Source organism: Metarhizium album (assembly GCF_000804445.1).
Source record: "Metarhizium album ARSEF 1941 chromosome Unknown scaffold_8, whole genome shotgun sequence".
Lineage (NCBI taxonomy): Eukaryota > Fungi > Ascomycota > Sordariomycetes > Hypocreales > Clavicipitaceae > Metarhizium > Metarhizium album.
In genome coordinates this window covers 125,681-143,640 of record NW_024467582.1, presented here as the reverse complement: position 1 = coordinate 143,640, position 17,960 = coordinate 125,681, and the positions used below count along the sequence as shown (strand labels likewise).

Genomic DNA, 17,960 nt, shown 5'->3' with positions numbered 1-17,960 from the left:
GAGCCGCGCTGTGAGCCTCTCCCGTGTGCCTCGTAATCAAGCAGCAAGTACTCCATGGAGCGCATGAGTGCATTTCTCGGCCCCAGAAAATCGATCCAGCAAAAGTACCGAGTGCGGAGTAGCGAAAACCGCAAGTACCCATACCAAGCAGGTGATGCCTCTGTTCCTCGGCCACCAGAGCTCAGGCTTCCGGGCGCTTGTTGATTACTCCGTACTCCGTCGTAGTCCGTACCGAACCTAGGTAGTTGGTTGCTCCTTCCCCGGTTCACATGCAAGACTGCCGTTGCCGCTGCCGCTGCCGCTGCCGCTGCCGCTGCCTCTGGCTGGTCTGATGAATGAGGTGTGGCGTTAACAAAACGTGGAGCAGATCAAGGGCAGGGCGAGAAAAAGCTCTGGCAAGGCAGAATGTAGTACGTACCTAGTGTACGTGTGTACCTACCTCCTCTCCACAAGTACACGCGTACATGAGTACGTACGTGCAGTCAACTTCCAGAATGTGGGGCCTACCTCACGAGCCCGTCTCTCGTCTCTGCCTCTCGTCTCTGCCTCGTCTCTGCCTCGTCTCTGCCTCTCGTCTCTCGTCTCTCCGTGCTCGACCGTATTGTCATTGGCAGCAGGTATGCATGTTGCTTGCTTGCTCGGTGCTCCGTACCGTACAATATTGTGTCCAAGGGGCGGCCACGTCTGCCTGTCCGCCTCCCCTCTCCCCTGGGCCCTGGCACGGTTGCTTTTGTGGGGTACGGCTCAGTCAACTTGTCCATCATCCATGCATGATGTGCGATATGCCATCAATAGAAATTTTTTAGGCCTTCCAGAAGCATTCGCATAGCCGGGTCGTGACGGAGGCATGGCAGATGCGACACGCTCTCCGCTGCACCGGCATTGACCGATCGTGGGCCAAGCCAGTCAAACCGACATTTCGCCGACGTCTTGATACGAGACTAGTCATAACAGGTTGAGAGGGGGGTTTCTTGAATCATGGCTGTTGACCATTGACCCTTTCTGCCCCTTGTCCTGTGCGTACGTGCGTGCGTGCGTGCGTGCGTGCCTGCAGGTGGCAGGTGGCGGCAGTTGCTTGCTTGGGTGAGACGGACCAGTCCTCTCTCACCGTCAAATACTATCTCTTCATTCTATCACTTACGGTGGAGGCTCCACGAGTTGAGGCTCCGTGGAGCAGTCCCATTTCATGCTATTTTTGGCCCCCGGCATTATTCGGTGCTTCGCCGGCATCTTAATCATAAGTGGCCTACGAGGATGGTGGTGTGTTGCTGTTTTCACAGGCATCCTCATCCTCATCCTCATCCCTACCATCGTCGTTTCGGCCAAGTTCCTGTCCTAATAGGACGTCTTCACTCCCTTGCCACTGCGGCGGAGGCGCTGGCAGGGCTGCGTCGTCGTCGTCTGCCCAGCCATAGTTTTCATCTCCTTGGCTGTCCGGGACCTCCAAGTCGGTCTGTTCCAGCTTTCGCTTTGGTCGAACCACGTCAGCAGGCTCAACTGCGGGGGCCTTGGAGTCGTCGCATTCCACTCTTGCAATGCCAGTCTGCATCCACTGACCGTTAGCAAGCATTGTGCTTTGCTACCACGTTTCAAAGTGGCTGGTTTGTAAGCAAAAGTGAAATCGCCGTAATGACTTACTCTTCCGACGTTAAAGGCCGCAACCCGCTCAATCGCGTCACTGCCAGATTTGCCATCCAGTTTCTGCAGCCCTGCCTTGAAAATGCCAAGTAGTGTCCCATTATTCCATGCCCAATCTCGAAACATGACTATTCGGGTCGATATGCCTTGCTCCCACACCGACGCATTGACTGCTGGCACGAGAGTGGCCCCGGACTCGGACTGCATTCTGGTTGCGCATTGCGAGGAGACGACAACGGCGCAGTTCCTTGTTGCTGCTACCTTCTGAAGTGCATTAATGATAAACTGCAAGCCTTGGAGCCGCTTGGCAGAGGCGGTCGGCCCTACGCGTAGAACCTCCTGTTTAGCAGCTGCGACGGAACCGCTGCAAGACTCTGCACTCACCCTTGTTGTTCTTGGAGCCTGTTTTCCCATCTGTAGCTTTCGGCAACGCTGAGTTTATCAAGGCGGAGAGGTTGCTTGCGACCATCAGGGCCGTCCCCTCTGGTATGGACTTTGCATTCGGCCGTGACACCAGAGCCATGAAATGCGCCATGGTCAAGCATGAAAAGTGAACAAACTCACCCCGGCTGGCGGCGGGCCGTTCAACTTGGATCGAGCCACCGGGCACCGCATCCGTCGCAGCCTCCAGCACATTTTGCAGTCGAGAGACTTGTGTCTCTTGGAAGCAATCTTCAAGCCGTCAGCATGAACAATTAGTCAGGCTAGGAAAGCCACAGCGCTTACCGATCCAAACAACATGATTTCCACCACGGATGGAATTCGCAGCCAACTGAATCCTGCGCACTGCATTAGAAAAAAGACACGACACTGTATGTGCATCGTCCTGCGGCAGCCAGGCTGGTGGATTCAGGCGACCCTTACGCGAGTGCGGTTTTGCCTGTCCCAGGCGCACCCCAAACCTCTGTTACTTGACCCCTCTTGATGCCGCCAACGGAGGCAGAGCTCGGAGGCCTAGACGGCGACGGCGGCAGGAGAGCCTGATCTAGCCCTTGCAAGCCTGTAGATAAATAAAGGCCACCGTCATCCGGGAGCTCGTCCAAGGCCTGCGAGGCCTGAACTGTCGGCAGCCGATCTGAAGACACGGTCAACGACTGGCGGAGCGGGGAGGGATTTTGCAAACCTTACGGGTCCCGGCTATGTCAAAGCTAGATACGTCATGCCCATGGACGGAGTGGTAGTCCATTTCCCGAATCCATCGGTTGACTCGTACAGCAAGAGACTGTTGTGGCCGGGCCGAGCAGTCGGGTTTGACGCGAACGTTCACGTCGGGCCGCACGCGACATCACGTGACCGAGATGGCGGTGGGAGGTGCCGCATGTGTGTGTAGTTTTTTTATTGCGTTATTATTTATTTATTTACCCCTGTTGCTGTCACCTCACATGTTCCACGTAAATCTGTAGGCGCATTCACTGGCGCTACAGTACGCCGTAGACAAATAAATCGCCATCGTTACATCTCGGACATTCACTTCGGAAGTTCCGTGGTGCCACTTTACGCCCAGGTGGTGACAATGCCTCTAGCACGGTGTGAACAAAAAAAAAAAAAAAAAAAAAAAAAAAAAAAGGCCAAGCAAAGGGCAGGAAAGGAGAAACCGCTGCGTACTACGTACTTCGTCCTGCAAGAGATACGTATGAGCAACAAGGCCGACTTGTTCCCGTTCTGCCCGCACGCCCCCCAGCCCCAGGCTGAAATCATCTACCTGACACGTCTCGACGACGAAACTTGGCCCGAAAACGTGCTCAAATCACTAGCCACTACGGAGTAACTAGGGAGCCTCGGGCTCTTGGGGCGAAACCTGGCCGCTCACTTCACGGCTGGAACGTCGACGAGGTGTCGTCCAGCGTCATCTTTTTAGTCCGTTACCCGTGGGTTTTTTCGGCCAGCAACAAACAGTCTTTTTGTTGCGAAGGGAGGGGCAAAAATAAAAAAGAGAAAAGGATGAGAGACGTCGATGGCTCAACTTTGCTCCGTGCAACCGAAGTGCGGTCCGGTATCATGGAGATGCAAAATGTCAACAGCTGCGCGGTCACGTATGGGAAATCCGGACCGTGACCGTCCATCCCTGCTGCTGTAGAGTCAAGTAGTAACTCGACCAGATCCCTGACTTGGGTTTTGGGACATTTGAAAGGCTCGGCGCTGTCGTTTCGTCCAACTCGACCGGGCATGCAGCGTCGCGGAGAAGAGTTTCGAAAATTGATCACTCGCCACTCCGTATTCGTACACACAAAGTCAGTCACGCCACAATTCTCATTGCCATTTTGCAAAACCGCGAGTCGCGTTGCCATCGCACTGCAAGCAAGCGCCTAGGACTCGCGCGTCACCCCACACGCCACTGTCAATTTCTAGCCTCTATTTGCAAAGAAATTCCTCGCGGCGGTAGGGTAGTGGGTGGTAGGTAACGTTAGTAGGGTAGCGGTGAGAGATTGAAGGTCCAAGATTCCTGTCATGGCAATGCACGCCGGGTCGAGTGACTCCATGCGGCCATCCGACGGCCACTGAAGCAGTGGGCTGGCCGGCTGGGGCCAAATTCTTCGTAGAAGCCGGGCATCATCGTGCTGCAGCTGAGATCCAAGACATGAAAGGCAACCGCCATCAACCAACCAGAGGTTGGGGAGAAGGATCCCGCGAGTCCACGGCAGCAAGCTATTCCCACGACAGACGGCCATGTCCACAATTTCAACAGCAGACGCGAACGACTTGTCGACACGCACGCATCTGTCCCTTTCTTGGCTTCTGTTCTATTCAACTCCTTCAGGTGTTTCCTACAAGGGGCAGATACAGAGCGACAGGTCCCCCGATCTGCGATGGCGTTGGTAATCTAAGATGACCGTCGGGGCCACAATCCAACAGTGACCGCAGACGTTGCAGCTACTGGATACCGACACGGACAGTCGGACAAAACAATTTGGCCATGCGGAGGATCTGCTATCAAGCGGGCGGCTTGGGCTGATAACGGGCCACAGCAAAAACAGCCGACCCGGGGGAAACGGGGGCCGCCGTCATCTTCTCGATGCCAAAGTGAGACATGGGCATGGGCTGATAAGGATGATAAGCCTGTTGTGCCGGTTATGCCGGTCATGCCGAGTTTCGTCAATGGAGTCGCAGGGAGGTTGCCATGGATTTGGCCTTGAACGACGTCGACATGCTCGGGAGACCGTTCCAAGAAAGGCGGTTGGGAGGAGACGGCGATGCCGAGGCGTCACGTCGGTTCTTGGAGGCAGGAACAGGCAGGAGCAGGCACCAGGAGGAAGTCACGACTGGAGTCCGGGGTCGGACACCGACCGCGCCGAGCGGAGCCCCGCGCCATCGCCATCGTGAGAGCACGCGGGCACGTGGGTGCTCACCGTTGGCAACAATGCGACCTGACCTGGGCTCTGAGCGAGCATCCACCAGTGCAGCTACATCCATCACTAGACTTGGAGTCTGAGTCCATGCGAGATCTGTTCTTTGGCCATGACGGGCGAGTTGTTCCGTTTGGCTTACCTTGGTGTGTTGTCGTACCTTTCCGTCGTCTTGGCGGAAGACGTGCTCGCGAGAAATACCTGGACCTGCGTTTTCCATGCGTAAAATGTCGAATCCTGACTCCTAACCAGCTCCGTCATATTAGCAATAGTCGCCGTTGGCCGGTGTGTATCGAGGACGAAATGACATTGTCCGCATTTGGAAGCTGGCCTGTGAGGCTTGCAGCCAAAGCCAAACCAGGCCGCTGGGATCATGGCGACTGCGTCTCCCCATGCGGCGTTTAAGTTGCTTGGTGGGTGCTCCGTGCTATCCCCGGAGAATTCTGCCAGTCGAATTCCACGCGAGCCCGTTGTGATCACGTTCAACCGATAGACTTGCATGGACGGATCACCCGGTAATGGGCTTGCCGAGGCACCTGACGCGCAGGAAACTTTGGCGAGAGCCGCGAGCTAATTTGGGTCTCGAGCACAAGGGGACGGAACTCGTCGATGCGGATTGCGCAATGATTGCGCGATTCAGCGCATCGAGCACACGGTCCATGGGGCCCATGGGCGGCCGCATTGTTATTGCACCAAGCCTCGCCGACTGATTCCGGAATTGCCAAGAGACCGTCCAATATGTAGCAGACGCCTGGTGCGCTGGTGCGCCGGTGCCCTGCTACTCAGTCACAGCCTGGAGTTGAAGTGATGGCGTATGGCGTCTCGGAAAGGGCAGTTGTGACACATGCAATGATGTGCTCGTCGGATGTTATTAATACTTCGTCGCCAACACGGGCCCCTCAAGGGGTGCTTCGGTCGCCATCTTCAGCTAAAAACTAAACACTTGGGCCATCAAGAGAGCTAGTGAAACCTGAAGTCGCCGTCTTCGCCAAATCCCAGTTCTGGCCATGAACACAGGGGACTATGGTGGATAATCCCACCACCACCCTCATGTCCGTTCTCGCCGAAAGGCAGCATACATCTTGGCCACTCTCAGTGGTCGATGTTGACGTTGTTTTGTTGTTGACCTTGGCCGCCTCAAACAGCCCGGGGAACGAGCGCCCTAATGTACGAGATGCAGTCATGATGAGACATCTTGCGTGTCCAACCGAGCCCTCACTTACTCCGTACCTACTCCGTACCAGAGAGACCTCTGGCGTTAACGGTCAACATCAACGCCAGGACGATGCGTCGGCATCGGCAGGTTATGTTAGCATTTGTCCAGCACCGGCGGCCCGCAACTGAGGCTGATAAGCGCCATGACCCTGCGTGCAAGGCGAGGCATCGAGATATGTAACTATGTAGGGCCGCGTTTGATAGCGCGACACCTGAATAGCTCATGGGACATGATGTGGCCACGATGTGAACCAGGACGCGTGGCGACCGCGGGAGCTAGACTGGTTGCCGCCGACTCAGACCTGCAGTCATACGGGAAGAAGGAACAGAAGCAAAATTACCCCGTAGCGAGGGAAAAGGAAAAGACAAAAAAAGCAAATCCTCGGGGAGGCGCCGATAGACTAGGGGAACAAACGACCGGGGAAGCGACCCAAGGGGGAGACAATCCGAGACCTGATGAAAGCCAACCAACGACATTGTGCTTGTTACTCCGTACAGTTGGGAGGATAAAGACCTGGTCCCTTTTTTTTCTCTTCATATTTTTCTTAAAAATTTTTTTTTTCGGTTGGCAGAGTCTCCGTGTCTTGTGGGCTAGGAAACAACGAAAACCTTTTCAAGCCTCCCGCACCCTGTTCCCGATAAACATGTATTTTGCATAGTACTACGACAATCGGGTATTTTGGCATTGGATAAACAAGGCTCTGTTCCGCGTCCTTGGCAAGCTTTCGATGGCGCAACCAGGGCGGGATTCACAATCTTGGCGGATGGCTTGGTAGCGGACGAGGAGACGAGGATACCGGGCGACTCGTCATCGTCCTCGCATCATTCAAGAGTCGACATCTTCTCATGACGCCCTGGCAAGCCTTGTTAGCGAGAAGCTCACCACGCTCCCTTCCGGTGAGACAAAAGCCGCCAGGTCCAACCGTCGGTTGGAAAGGCCAATAAAGTTCAGTTGCACGGAGACGGAGTAGTCTGGCTGGCTCAGGTTCGTTTCCCCAAGTACATGGCCGTATCGCCCTCCAATCATGTCTCATTTCGACGCGAGCGCGATATATCAAATTCGAAGGGGTAGGAAGCGGGTCATGGGCGCGAAACGAAACCATGAATGAGCTCGATCGAATAGCTTTGCGACCCTCGAGAGTCTGGACAGAGTACACATGACATTACACTGCAAACCGCCGAAACTACGAACGTATAAAATACATCCGTAACCCCATGGCCATGGTGGATCGTAGACGGCTTGTCTGTAACTACTTGGCAGACGGGCTGGGGTAATACAACGGACGCACTCGGCACCACGTCTGTTGCAAGGCAATCGAAGCCAGAGCGGCAATTCCAAGTCACACTTTGGGGGAGACTGTCCGGGGAAGCACTCCCTCCTATAGTACTCCGTACTCCGTAGTTACTCTGTACCATCCGTCTCCACGGCTGGCTGTCGTGGTCCCACCCCACACAAGACGGAGAGGTAGCAAGCCGGGGGTTCGCGAAGCAGGAGGTTTTGTTGCCGAAGATTGCACGGCTGGACGACTGGTGCTCCGTACCCTACCTACTACTCCTTGCAGTTGCGGAATATTGCCGGAGACATATTTGGCCCCAGACTCGCATTACGTGTTCGATGCTCCTTGCTCCGTGCTCCATACTCTCCTCTCCGTACAGGACGACGCAGAGGCAGAGAATGACTGCCCCAGAGGGCCAAGGCCGTGTGGTTGACCTTTATCGAACCACTCATCAGGACCGCCAAACCAGGCCTTGGAGGTGCAAGGGGTCGGTGGCTATGCTTACTGGGAGTACGTACGTAGATATCCAGGTATTCTTAGTCACGGCGTTTCATTCCAAAGGGATGAATTATTTGGTTTAGCCGGCCGTTACGACATGCGTGGGTGCAAGAGAGGGACTCCGCAGCACGCCATCCATGTTCCACAGCCATCATCGACAAGAGGTTTGACCACCGGCGGACAGGGACATGACTAGGACGTGGACGGCCGTCGTCGACTTGCAGCCTGCGATGCAATACGTGTGAGTACGGGGCGTGGGTGATAGATGAGAAGGTCTGCGGCGGTCTTTCCACGTACGCACCACGGAGTAGTTAGTAACCTCCTCCGTGCCCACCAAGACTGTTACTCCCGCCACGCTAAGCCGTCCGTCGCTGCGCTTCGTCGCGCTCCGTTGGTGACGGGGATGCTGGATGCTAACGACAAGACAGTTGCGAAGCGGCCCTGGCTTGTCAATGCCATCATTACCACACACTGCCGAACGACGACGTCTCGTGAACTGAGGACCAATCAGTCTGGCATAGCTCAACACGACGGATGCTGCGCCCCACACAACATGGCTCCTTGCTGGCGTACTCCGTCTGTATGGTGGTGCTGAACGGAGTAGTGTTGTGGAGAGGCGAGAGAGAGTACGGAGTAGGAAGGGGAGGGAAAAGAAAAAAAAAAGTCAAAAACCTCAACAGAACCCAACTGCCCACACTGCTCAGTCATCGGTCCTTCGCATAACTCGCGCACTGCCTTCGGCGCTCTCTGCGTTATTTGCCGTCGTTTGCGCTCCAGTCCTTTGACGCTTTCGCCCTGGACATTATGTACGGAGTTGGAGTTGGTAGTAGTACTCGACTCCTTGCGCAGGGCTTCAGATGCCTGGGTTCAGGAAAGGGGGGGTGTCCAGATGCACTCTGCGCGCGCCCGTGAATCCAGGGGTGTGTCGGCAGAGTACCGGCCAGTGTTCACTGTCCAGTCGCTGCCCCGGTCCTTGCCCCAGTCGGCGCCCCAGTCGGCCCCAGCCAAGCCACCGACCCCCTCAGCCAAGGACGGCGGAGAATCTGCACAGGTACCTCGGACGCCTCAGTAGTACTCGCATCACCCGCCCGTCCACCGCTGGGCTCTGGGGGCCCAGCCCCGCCGTAAGGGTGGCTCTCGATACAAGGGCGTGTGTCAAGGGACCTTGACTGCAGTGCAGCCCGCAGCCCGGTGCCCGCCGCTCAACACCGAACTTGGACGTCTGGAAGCATCAATCCCCAGAGCATGGATGGGGCTGGGGCAGGTACAAGGTCTGGAGAGCCTCGGAACCTCGACGTGTCCCCCCTGCCTTGGGAGTCGGGGGCGTCCCCCAGGTGTCCCCCAGGTATCTGCCCCAGGAAGTTGGAATGGGCCATGTTCTGGTCCAGTTTGGCAGCCCAGCAGCAGCAGCCCAGCGCCCCAGCGCCCCTCCTTCTTCTCTCCTCTCGCTGCAACCTGCTGGCTTGCCTGCTACCCGCCCGCAGGTGCGGACGATTGCCCAACAGCGCCTCCTGTCTGGTACGGACAGGACGGACATGGCAGGGAGAACTGCTACGCTACACGCACGCAACCAGAAGGCAACAGCGGTTGACGCTTCGCTTCACCGTCGGGTTTCTGGCCGGCGGCTTCGGCTTCAGTGCTTCACCCCCCAAGCGCCCCAATGTCCCGAGTGGCGCCTCTGTTTTGCCGCCTTGTGCAGCTGCCCCAGAGCACACTCCTGATGCCGTGCGCTGTGATGGATGCTTGTACCGAGTACCGAGTACTACACCCTCCACACTTTTCACACTTCACACCTGTGTGGTTCCGGACAAACCCGCCCTTTTAAAACCGTTCGCTCCCCTCGTCCCCTCCTCTGAAAAAAAAATCCCCCGTCTCCTCCCACTCCAGGCCACATACACAGCCATTCTTTTTTCCTTTTTTCCCTCCCCCGTCTTCCGATATTCTCGACTTGAATCCTGCTCGCGGCTGAGGTTTGGCCTCTGATTCATCATACACACGCGCCTCTTTACAGTCAGACACAGCAACTTGAGCCCAACTTCCTGCATCTCAACGTCGTTGCCCGTTCCTCACGCTTCCCCCCCCCCTCGCTCTGGATACTGCGCTGGATCACATGCAACGGTCACAGTCTGCAGTTGACTTCACCAACTTGCTGAATCCTCTAGTCCACGCCGACCGCAACAAGTCGAAACCTCGACAGGCTGACGCCGCAATGGCAAGCGCTTCAGTCACCGTCATCAAGCCCAACGGACCTCTCCCCGGTGCGCAGGCCTCGGAGACGACCAACGAGTTGCCTCGTCCTTACAAGTGCCCTCTCTGTGACAAGGCCTTCCACCGTCTCGAACATCAGACAAGACATATTCGCACTCACACGGGCGAAAAGCCTCATGCCTGCCAGTTTCCTGGTTGCAGCAAAAAGTTCTCCCGCTCCGATGAGTTGACACGTCACTCGCGAATTCACAACAACCCCAACTCGCGACGTGGGAACAAGGGCCAGCATCACCAGCAGCATCACCACCACCACCACCACCACCATCATCAGGGCGGCCTGCCGCCTCACATGCACACTGAGGCCATGATGGCTCCTCAGCCGGCTCCCAAGGCGATTCGCTCCGCCCCTACTTCGACGCTGGCCTCCCCCAATGTCTCGCCTCCTCACTCCTTCGCCTCGTTTGCCCAGCACCCCCATCCGCTACCGATGCACCCCCTCAACCGTGGCGGTGATATTTCAATGCTGGCCAAGGCTGCAACTCAGGTGGAGCGTGAGACTCGCGCTGCTCCTCCCACTCACGGTCCTCGACACTATTATGGCCACGCCATGCCCAGCTCTCGTGGCCACCCTAATGGCTTGTCGTCATACCACATGGCGAGGTCTCACTCCAACGACGATCATGACGACCACTACAACGGCATGCGCCACGCCAAGCGTTCAAGGCCAAACTCTCCCAACTCAACGGCCCCTTCGTCTCCAACTTTCTCGCATGATTCACTCTCACCTACTCCTGACCACACTCCCATTGCAACTCCTGCCCACTCACCTCGTCTACGGCCATTCCCGGGGTACGAGCTGCCAAGCATTCGGAACTTGTCCCTTCAGCACAACACGACACCGGCTCTGGCACCCATGGAGCCACACTTGGATGCCCCGCAATTTCCGCCTCAATTGAACGCTCTTCGGAGCAACGGAATGTCCCTGACGGATATTATCAGCCGCCCTGATGGCGCACAGCGAAAACTTCCTGTCCCACAGGTTCCCAAGGTCGCCGTCCAGGACTTGCTGTCGGACAGCGGATACAGCAACAGTGGCAGAAGCTCGGCCACGGGTAGCCTCGCTGGCGGCGATCTCATGGATCGGGTATGAGATGTACCAAGCGACGGTAACTTGCACGACATGATGACTTTGGGTTTATAGAGTTATAGAAAGAGTAGGCGTTCACGGTTGCATTTATGAGGGCTATTCTTCTATACGCAACCCTGAGAAGCCATTGTGTTTTTTTTTGTTTTTTTTTCTCGTTTGGTTTTTTATTCGAGGCATGAGCTTCAAAGAACGGACGGACGGAATGAATATAGACATCACCACTTATCCCCCGGAGGACTCAGATTCTTCAAGTTGATATTTCAAAACAAAATAATTGGATCGTCATGAGCAAATTTTTTTTTCCCCATTTGGCAATTCCTGGGAAACCATTGAGGAGTGAAAAGACAAAAGGCGTAGTGGGAAGGGATCGGACACGGAACGACATACAGAGCTACATTGACACTTTCGCCAACCGCGTGCGGTTTTCGTTTCCGGCAATGCCGATTTCCATGAGGGCTGCATGAATCTTGTAGTAACCACCCTTCTGACTTTTTTAACCACTCTTCTGCTGAATTTTTTTTTAAAAAACTTGGGCTGCTTTAGCCGGGTCAGAAAGATGTCAATGCAACTTGTCCGACGCACGACGCAAAAGGAGGCACCCATGTGTCAACCAGTCAAATCTAATCAATACGCCAGGCTCTCTTCCTACTTTGAGTCATCAACAAAGCTCTGCCAGTGCCCATGTCTCTCTGGCTCCCCCTTTCCATCGATGCTCCATGCAGTCTGGCACCCCGAAATTAGGCATCAGCCATGTGTCGGGACCTTGGACGGCATTTCATGTTCGAACGAGCGCACCCTAGCCGACTGGCCCTGTAATAAATAGCCATGCCAACAAAGGGTCCTCGGCGGATCTGACAGCCTGCTGGAACATGTCAAAGCCAGCTGCCTCTTAGGACGACCCTTTTGTTGATTGTTTACTCACTCGGGGGTCTGTCTCTTAGAGGATTCCCATCTGCTGTGGTGGCATTCAGCTTTGGTGTCAGTACTCCTCCACGGGATGCTGCCAGCAGGGGCTTAAGCAAGCACGTTTCATGGCATGCCGATCGACTCGGTGACCGTGATCCCATGGAGCGGTAAAACAGCGAGGCGCAGTGACGAGGCAGCTCACCAAGCTGAGCTTTGCATGGCATGGCTGAGCTTATGGGAGCCAAAGTCTTCTGGCCTGCTGCGAGTGATCACGTCAGCGACAATGATGCGGGCCAGACTCCATCAACTGCTGGACGGCCGGAGAGAACTCGGAGAGGACGTGAAGGAGGCGCGATATGATGGAAATGATTGGGAAGAAAAAGAAGAGAAGCACCCTCCCTGGCTAGCACCACTTCTTAGTGTGTTGATGCTTATATTCCACCCAGATTTCTCGTCTATCATATTCTGCTACTTCTCGCCAGCTGTCGTGCTTGGGGGAAGGGAACGCCGGCATCCGCCGAGGGACGGGGACAGTGAGGCAAGGCTTCCGGGAAGAGCGGCTAGGGCTTTGATTTACGGCCGTCCATCCTCCAGTCTCCCGCGGCTTGCAGAGGCATGCCATGCCAGATGCCAATGTGGTGCCGTCCAATGGCGGACAGGCGGAAAGTCGGCCGCTTCGATTGCTCATTCTCGGTACCTGACTTTGGCTGTAGGGAACCGCAGGCAGCCTCCGGCAGGGACAACTATTTGTCTTGCTGGTCCGACAATGGCTAGGCCGCTCACGTACAAGCTTTCGCCCCCGAGACAGGTCTCTTCACCGCTCGTCGAGCAGATGGGGGAGCAGCAGCCACCAGAGGGGGGTGTATGTTTGTGTGGGAGCCATGCCGCACCTACATATGCGATGCGTACTTGTTGTGAAGGAGCCAAAACTCCTTGGTCGAGGTAAAAGGGAGCAGTTCCAGATTGTCACGGACCGAGAGCTTGCCAGAGCGCAGTCATATCCAGCATCCGATGGATGGGGTTGGCATGGACCAGTCGGACACTCGGTCAACAGTTGCATGATGGAAAGGAGGGGAGGAAGGGAGATGCTTTTTGCAAACGTCGAAGCGTGGAAGCATGGGAGCGTGAGAGCATGAGAGCATGAAAGCAAGCAGGCAGGCAGGCAGGGGGCAGGCAAGTGAGTGGTGAGTGGGTGAGAAATTAGAGTGACGAGCCTTGGCGACCATCAGACTATCACCCGTCGACCCGTGGGGAAACCCGGCCTGGGAAGGTGGGGGCTGCACTGCACCCTTCTGCACGGGGGTTACGGAGTACGGAGTGCAGATTAACGCTGCATGTCAAATCTTTGCGCCAGATCTGTGTGTGTTGCAACGGAATCTTGAGGACGTCCCGTTGGAGGCGCAGGCAGAAAGCGGAGTGGCTGATAAGAAAAAAAAATCCATTCCTTCCCCGTCATATTTCCTCGTTTGGCAGGCCGACAAGGTTCAGAAGCTTTCCGATCCGGTTGCAACAGGACTCCGACACAGGGCCGGCATTGTTGAGTTTTATTATTTTATTTAATTTACTCGCCAGCGGCTTGACTGTGGGGTCTGCTTGGATTTGCTTGCATCTTGGTGGCGCTCGGTTACGGAGCACTGGAGCAGGACGTCAAATGGCACCTGCCCTGCCCCTACGGAGTACCTGAGCACTTATCAGTACTTGGTCAAGTACTTACTCAGGTACTTAAGTAGCACCTACCTAAGTAGGAACGGAGGTCAAGCACGGAGCCAGGCACGGAGTACTGCCCACGTGAACTGCACATGTCATATGAGCACAGAGACTTGCAGGAGGAACGCGGCGGGTACGGCCAGGGCTATCAGACCACGGTGGCAGGGGTAGTGACTACATCAAAAGATTGTTGGCAGAGATAAGAGAGAAAGAGAAGGATACTATAGCTCCAAGTCGCATTCGCCGGTAATGATGTTGACAGTGCATGGTGGCCCATTTCAGGACGTCAATGGCAAGTTCCACCCACTACGGAGTAGCCAGCGCCAACTTGGCACCCGAGCCACTCGCGCGCCCTGTCTGGTCGCTTCCGGTCCCGGGGTTTGCGGTGCCTGGCGCATGGCACCTGGCAGATGGCAGATGGCACCTGGCGAACTGTAGCGTTAACGCCCCCTCCTCCCCCTTCCCCCGTGTTACCGTGCCACAAAAGCACATGCATTATATGCTTGTTTTGATCGGGCAAAAAAATTGTGGGGGTGGAGTTATCCGAACGTCCAAGTGTGTTGACATCATCTAATAACGTTAAATGACATTGCAACTTTGCAGCACGGAGAATGGAGTACAAGTCGCCTGTACGAGTGCGAGGGCGAGTGCGAGGGCCTTTGGGCTTGGTCGGGGGCGCAGCGTTGGCGAGACAGCCTGGTCGTTGCTATTGTGTGACGCGGCTGCTGGCTTGCGGCCGCATGCAACAACCGGCTGGCTGTGTGCGTAAATGTGTGAGTGCCCTTTTTTTTTTTTTCCTTCCCTCCCCTCCCCTCGCCAAATATTTCATGCGCATTGACACTTGTGCCGCACGACCCGTCACGACCTGCCCTGCCGTTGACGCCCGTGTTGTACAGAATACATGTGCTAGGACTCAGTACCTGCGACGGTCGAGTTTCAACTCCCTCCCAACTCGACGCCGTCTGCGGAATCGAGATCAGCGGTGCCACGACTCACCTCACGTCTTCACATTGCACGGGTTCCGAGCAGACGCATTCACGATCTACCGCAGCCACGGACACTTTTCGTCATAGACACTAGGTCCCGATGCAAACAAACAAGATGCCCTAGCGCTGCCATTCGCTGCTCGCGCATTCCGAATGATAGTCGCCAGGGACTATGGCGTCCTCCTTGTTGTTGACTCGTGCTGGCGATAGCTTAGCCCGAGGCCCTGTCTTTGTTGATAGTACAGCAGCTCCTCTGGATGCTGACTCATGACCAGACCACTTCGTCGCAGACGGCAGGACGCGGCACAAGGATTCGCTCATCCAGACATAGAAGCTTGAGCCCGCCCATGTGCAGAGGAATCGTGCCGTCATCCCAACTGGGGGAGCCTTGGCGAAGCCGTTGGAAGCCGGACGAGCATGAAGCATCGTACGAACGTTTGTCATGGATACCCTCCGCGAGAGCTTGGCCTTCCCTAGTCGATGACGATGTCGATGTTGGACAATGCCGCCGTCCACGTCCAAAATGCATTGCCAGGACCTCAACGTCGTCTCTGTGCCGTGGACAGTGGCGGTGTTGCCCACACGATGCCGCCTGGCGCAGAACTAAATCGTCGCCCCTTTGTACTTTGACTGCAAAGTACAGAGTGATGTAGGAGCAACCGCTACCTAGAGAGTGCACTTGAATATGTCTGCTGCCAAGAAACATGGCACTTTGATGTTACCGCGCCGCACCAATTCGCGCCTCCACAATCGGTTTTGTTGGGGGGGGGGGGACTCTTGTTTTCCGAAGGCAGACATACGCGGTACAACTTCGTATTATGTGCATGCTAGATGCTAGATGCTAGCTAGGTACTCTGTGCTCCGCGCTCCGTGCTCCGTACTGCATCCTCCGTCCTCCATCTCGGGCACAAAGTACGGAGTGATCTGTGCCCACAAGCCGCCGTAATAAGAAGCTGCAAAGAGCAGGGAAGGAGCGCTGCATCGCCCCTGCATACGTAACCGAAAGCTGTCAACAGCAACACCAACCACCGCAACACGCAACGCAAGCAAGTACTCCGTGTCCTCAAACGCTCTTGGACATGGCATGATCAACACGGAACATGGCCTCATCGCGATTCAACCACCTCCAGCATGCCCCGTTCCGCGGGCGCCGGAGCTGCAGCACCAATACCCTCACACTCACATTTACAAACGAGACGAAGCCCGTGTGCACCAGCTGGCATGTGAAATTAGTGGCCTGTCAAACTTTGGGGAACCCACCCGATGTTGGGTTCGATCATGGAGCATCCACACACTGGTCCATCCAGCCGAACATCGACGCCGTGACCGTGATAATACTCCGTGCGGGATCGAGTTTGGCACAGCTGGCTTCGATTGTGGAGGATGCCCAGTCTTGGGAGCGAATTTCCATATCAGCATTGCTGGAGACGGATGCTCCGAATTGCCAAGTGCCTCGACGACGGCTGGTGAACAACCGGCAAAACGAAAAATGCTCCGTACCAGCGGCCATCAAGGTCGTCGTCCACATCCCCTCTTCTGGCTAAAGAGTCGGTTGAAGAATATATCCTTTGGTGGCTGCTAGGCTTGCTACGTTGCACCCAAGGTCAGAAACGGAGGGAGAGGCTTTCAGCCAGACAACCGACAAGCCAGCTGTATTCCGTACTCTCTCTGTACTCCGTGTCTGGGTGTCGATCTATTATCAGGCACAGCCAACCGGGCCTCACCATGATTTTTGAGCGAGCCAAAAAAGCCAAATTCTCGGCGACTGTCGGCGTTGGGCTCGGCAGCGAGCCGGGGCGCCCCTTGTCAATGGCCTTTCGAGGGGCGGGTCCCCAAGAGGCAAATTTTTGTTATCCCTCTTATTTTGCTTTTGCTCTGCTTTCCCCACGTCGACTTTACCAGGCAGGCCTCACTCGCTTCTGACCGCAACTGGGGCACGAGGCTAGCTGAGTCGTGACCTTGGCTCGCACGAGATTGTCATGCAGGGGCGGGTTGTGCTAGTAATAATGATGCAAGACTACGCTGCTGAAAAGTCTGTTTCTGTCGGTAAAGCCCAACGACGCGATTCATGACATTTCATTTTGTGCGGAGACGGGATGACACCACAGTTCTACACCACACACACACACCTGGCGAAGGATCGAACCAGAAACCTTGGCCAAGTGGAGTCAAGACCTGCAGACTCCCGCATCTATCAACTGCCCTGCCTCGTCTCTGATGTATAAACGGCAGAAGAGTCTTGACGGCGGACCAGTTGACATCTCTTTAGTCAATGTGCGCCAAAAGTAGCAGGTCGAAAGACTCAGACGCTAGGCACGAGGCAGACTTTCTACCTCTACGGACCATGTCCTGGCTTTTCTCTGGGGTGCTCGGCGGCTGCGGACGGGCCGGATACCACCTGCTGAACGCACACATGGTCCATGGTCCTTCTGCAACTCTGATCTACGAACTAAATCATGCAATGGCGGTCTCTTGCCGAAACATCGATCTGACGACGACGAGGGGCGTCGGCACTGCCTGTGGTCAAAGTGGTCTGTCTGGTTTACCGCGATCAAACGACAATATCTACTCAGTACGATGATCCTGTCGGGAGCTGGCGTCGTTTGAACCTGTCGTGCACGACCGCACTCCCCTGTTGTAATAAAATAAAACAGGGCGTGCACATGGAAAGATGCGATCTTGCTCAACCGCTTGCTGTCTATCCACAGAGGCATCAATGTTTCGGCGGACGTGGAGGCGAGACGAAAGAGTCAAAGAAGGAGCGCGTGAAAAGGAACAAGTCCCTATCAAGCTGGGAAGAAATTTTCAACACAGGCCTTGCATGATCCGGCTTATTGATTGAGACAAATCCTGGCTGGAACTTGGAGCAAGAGTTATCCTTGTCCGTTCAGTGAGGTCGTCTGGAACCTAGCCATCGTCCGGGCTTCTGCAACCGACGCGGAGGACCTGTTCAACGTGCCGACCCAGTCAAGCTTTTCGAGACGGTTACATCGCAGCGCTAGGTCATGCCCGAGTATTCGACACCCATCCTAAT

At 55.6% G+C, this 17,960-nt stretch overlaps 2 protein-coding genes across 2 annotated transcripts; one reads left to right on the top strand and one right to left on the bottom strand.

The window, feature by feature from the left end:
* Positions 1 to 1,246: 1,246 nt before the first annotated feature.
* Positions 1,247 to 2,824, bottom strand: MAM_03830 (Circadian clock protein KaiC/DNA repair protein RadA; the record flags this gene model as incomplete). Its single annotated transcript, XM_040822629.1, has 6 exons — positions 1,247 to 1,579; positions 1,639 to 1,961; positions 2,023 to 2,310; positions 2,365 to 2,417; positions 2,503 to 2,713; positions 2,767 to 2,824. The coding sequence occupies 6 exons, from the start codon at positions 2,822 to 2,824 to the stop codon at positions 1,247 to 1,249; spliced, it is 1,266 nt and encodes a 421-aa protein (XP_040679135.1).
* Positions 2,825 to 10,181: 7,357 nt separating this feature from the next.
* Positions 10,182 to 11,330, top strand: MAM_03829 (carbon response regulator; the record flags this gene model as incomplete). The annotated part of the gene is made up of 1 exon (XM_040822628.1): positions 10,182 to 11,330. One exon carries the CDS (start codon positions 10,182 to 10,184, stop codon positions 11,328 to 11,330), a length of 1,149 nt encoding a protein of 382 aa, XP_040679134.1.
* Between the last annotated feature and the right edge of the window lie 6,630 nt (positions 11,331 to 17,960).